Raw genomic sequence first — 4,165 nt, forward strand, 5'->3', positions numbered from 1 at the left:
CGAGGCCCCGGGAGCGAGCGCGCGTGGCCGCGCCCACGGCCGGCGGGGTGGGCGAGTTCAGGGCTCACGGGCCGCGCGGCCTGTCCGGAAGGCCGCGCTTGCCAGGGCCGAGGTTTGGTCCCCCCACTGCGGGGCTGACAGGCTTCCTCTGCCCCCCTCCATCGCAGAGGCCGTCCGCTCTTGCAGGCCTCTCTGGAAGGAGCCATGGGGTCCGGGCCTGCCCAGGGTTTGCTGTTCCTCCTCGTCCTCGGAGCCTCCTCCTTGATTCGTAGGTGGGGGGCGGGAGGGAGGCGGGCAGCGGGGGCCACAGGAGGGGTTTCTGGTGGAACAAAAGGTGTGATTCGGGCCCCACAGAGAAGGGCAAGGGCTTATCTTTATCTCACTTTCTCCCCAGTGGCACAAAATTTCTATTGTCACAAGGGTGAATTCATGAGCTTAGAGAAGGATCCAAACGCGTTTAACTGGACCACAGAGAAAGTTGAGACTTGTGACAATGGGGCGCTTTGCCACGAGTCCGTGCTGATCGTTAAAGCAGGTAAAACGAGAAGGGGCCTTCGGGCTGGGCGGCGGGCGGGCGGCTGTGCCCCTGGCGGCGCGCCCCCTTCGCGCCGGGCCCAACTCCGGGCCCTCCGGTCCCACAGCAGGGACCAGGACGGCAGTGCTGGCCTCGAAGGGCTGCATCGCGGACGTGACGGAGGCGACCACGTTCGTCCAGCACGCCCCGCCGCCCGGCATCATGGTGATCTCCTCCAGCCGCTACTGCCAGAGCTCCCAGTGCAACGGCAGGGCGAGCTTACCCGAGATATGGACGCAGAATATCCCAGGTACCTGGGGAGGGGGGAGGCGCGTTTACGGAAAGGGACTCTGCAAACCCCTGACGAGATTGTCGGTCCTCCTTCTGGGTGGTCTTTTTTTTCCCCCAGATTATCATCATTCATTTCTTTCTTTATTTTTCAAGACAGGTTACATTCAGTATTACTTTGTGTTGGTTTCAGGTGTACAACATAGTGGTCAGACGATCGTACACTTTACAAAATATTCCCCCCATATTTCGAGAACCCGCCTGGCACCCCTTTCTGTGGTCTTACTTGGCATAGGTCCAAGTGGGCCAGACACAAAAAGACCTCAGACCTTTTGCTTGTCTGTTTTTTCTAAATCGTTACCTTGAAGTCTAAACACTGCTCAAAGCTGAAGACATCAGTGAAGGCTGGGGTATAAATTGGGTCTTGTTATTGAACAGGATGTCAGTGGAGGTCTCTGAACAGAGAGGTAGCATAATCAATATAACTGTTATTGCTTCCCAGTTGCCACATGAACACAGCCCACTTCCCCCATTTGGCCTAGCTTTTCGGCTCATTTCCTTCTCTTCCCCCTCTTGTTTACTGTTTTCTAGCCGAGGCTAGTATTGAAAATACTTGACAATGGAGATGGTACTGGCCAATCAGAATGGACACTGGTTATAAAAACCAGTCCAGCCCTCCCTGTGCCTACGAGCTGAGTATCAACACTGCATTTTCGCACAATTTCCCATATCCAACAAGCTGGCTCACACCTCCAGGCCTTTCTTTGTCCTGGCTGTTTCCTTTGCTATTTCCACCCAACCCCCATTTTCACACAGCTAACCTCTCTTCATTCTCCAGCTGGACCCAGGTATCCACTCTGGGAAAATACTTACCAAATTCTTTTAGGTAGTTAGGTCCTCCTTTAAGCCTTTGCTCTCATACCGAAGACACAGTGCCTACTGAGCTGTATTATAGTTAATTTCTTACATATCTTACATGTCTTCATGTCCTGCTTCAGGACAACAGTCCTAGATGGAACTGTTCTTCTCATCTCTGTACCTCCACACTAAGTGCAGAGTGTAAAAGTTATGTTTTGACAGCAGAGAAAATCGGTTGGAAAAGAGTGGGGAAGTGATATTAGTGGGCCTTGATTAGAGTGGCATCAGCAGGAAAGACTTAGGGAAGAGGAGGAAGCAAGGAGAGACAACTCCAGAGGCAGGACATACTCTTAACTGTCTCTCTTTTTCCCCTTCCAGCTGCCACTTGGTCAGAAACCCTCCACTGCCCAACCTGTGTGGCTTTCGGAACCTGTCCGAATGCGCCGTATCTCCCCTGTCCCAATGATACAAATCGATGCTATCATGGAAGATTTCAGGTCACTGGAGGTAAATAGCACATCTGATGGTTTCAGAGGCTGTAAAACTAGACATCTGAGTGGATCCCAAAGGGTTCTGACACTCAGGGGTCCAGGAATGACGGGGGACTAGATTCTTCTCTGATTTCCTAAAACATCTATGTGTCTCCCATCCTTCCTTGTTCCATAGAAGACATTGACTCAACTTTGGAGATCAAAGGCTGTACGTCTATAACTGGTTGCAGGTTGATGTCTGGAGTCTTCACAATAGGACCCATGATAGTAACAGAAATATGTCCATACCAATCTCTCACTGAACTCCGAAGTGTTGAAAATGGAGCCAGCTGGCTCCCCATTTCAGTTGGGAAGCTAGAGCTGCTGCTGCTGCTGTTGCTGAAATTGCTTATCTGTTGTTCCTGAAGAGATATCTGTCCTGAGTCACAAAAAAGAGTCCTTTTTGGACTGGGAGTCTTCTGACTGCTGGTCATCAATGAGTTGATGAGCAGGTGGAGACTTGAAGAACAGAGGATTCCTGTGAATGTATTTGATGTTTCTAATAAAGTTTCTGTTATACTTTGTGTACGCCCCAAGACTCAAAGTGGATTTTAGTGTTGAAAGGGCCTTTAAAATTCATCTCCTCCAACCCACACTTTTTTTAGAAAGAGAGCAAGATATCTATAAAACTTTAGTGAGTTCCACACATTACATAGCTATGGGCACAGCCAAGACCAGACCTTTGATATCTTGGCCTAACTCGCGTTTTCCATTCACTTAATAGGCTACCTTCCCTTGCCAGCTGAACAAGAGACTAGGGTTGACCTCCAGGGCACTCTCGACCCAGTCTTAAGGCCAAAGTTAACTGTTTGGGATCCTAGAATTTCCTTGGGAGGTACGGCAGAAGGAGGAGAATCAGAACCCAAATTCTACTATTATAGCGGCCCCATTTCCCTATGTCCATCCGTCCCTTGCCCACTTTACATCATTCCTGCCCTTCTCTGCTGCCTACTTAATGCCTTTTCTGGGGACAGAGGAAAGGTAAGAGGAAGCTGAGCCTGAGGCTATTGGGGGGAAGATTTTTTTAGACTCTCATGCTTATTTATGTATTTACTTGTTACTCAAGAATACATGAAATCTATCTTATTGCAAAAGACTTTGACCTCTTTGCCACATCGACTCCTAGATGTGAGGGTGAAGACCATTCTCAGCAATGAGACTGTCGACATTCCAGAAAGTGTCAACATCACTCTGAAGGGACACACAGTTATTGTCAAGGGCCCCCGAGGCAGCCGGCAGAGAGACTTCAATCACATCAATGTAGAACTCAGTCTCCTTGGAAAGAAAAAGAAGGTTTGAGGTGACAAATGGTGCGGAAATGGAAAGGAACTGGCCGCTCTTCCCACTATCTGCAGTCATGGACAGAATGGGTTCCAGGGCGTTCCACTGGGCTTCCCTTACAAGATGAGGTCTATGTGCATTCACTTCCCCATCAACGTCGTTATTCAGGAGAATGGTTCTCTTGCTCAAATCTGATATTTCTTGGAGGAGAAATACACCAGTGTTTTGACGAGGTCAGGCATTGCTTTTTCAGTGTCTCAAGCCCAGAAAGATGAGTTAATTCTTGAAGGGAATGACACTGAACTTGTATCAAATCCAGCTGCTTTGCTTCACCTGGCCAGGCAGTTAAGAACACCAGGAAAAAATTTGGATAGTAACTATGTTTCTGAAAACGGAACAGTTTAGCGGGTTGATGAATAAGATCTAAGCCATTTAGCTGTAGAAACAGCAAGATGCCAGATGATTCCTCAGACTTATTTGTGATATTTTAAAGATTCAATAAAAGCTGTGTATTGATTGGGGTAGAGGGAGGTTTTGATACAGGAGCTGTTTGGAACAAAGCAAAAGGGAGAGAGGGTAAGAGGAAACAGACTTTTTTTCTTTTTAAAAGGCAGCTTTGGCCTGACTGGGTAACTCAGTTGGTTAGAGCATCACTTCAATATGAGAACGTTGTAGGTTCGATCCCCAGTCAGGG

At 48.7% G+C, this 4,165-nt stretch overlaps 1 protein-coding gene and 1 pseudogene across 1 annotated transcript; both read left to right on the forward strand.

The window, feature by feature from the left end:
• Window positions 1-204: 204 nt before the first annotated feature.
• TEX101 (testis expressed 101) lies at window positions 205-2,556 on the forward strand. Its single transcript, XM_054588433.1, has 5 exons — window positions 205-268; window positions 395-535; window positions 645-824; window positions 2,039-2,167; window positions 2,327-2,556. The coding sequence occupies exons 1-5, from the start codon at window positions 205-207 to the stop codon at window positions 2,554-2,556; spliced, it is 744 nt and encodes a 247-aa protein (XP_054444408.1).
• A 705-nt stretch (window positions 2,557-3,261) lies between these two features.
• LOC129082659 (60S ribosomal protein L9-like) lies at window positions 3,262-3,876 on the forward strand (annotated as a pseudogene).
• The last annotated feature ends 289 nt before the right edge of the window (window positions 3,877-4,165 follow it).

The sequence above is a fragment of the Pteronotus mesoamericanus genome, unplaced genomic scaffold (genome assembly GCF_021234165.1).
Source record: "Pteronotus mesoamericanus isolate MK-2021 breed Mesoamerican mustached bat unplaced genomic scaffold, CSHL_Meso_final scaffold_137, whole genome shotgun sequence".
NCBI lineage: Eukaryota > Metazoa > Chordata > Mammalia > Chiroptera > Mormoopidae > Pteronotus > Pteronotus mesoamericanus.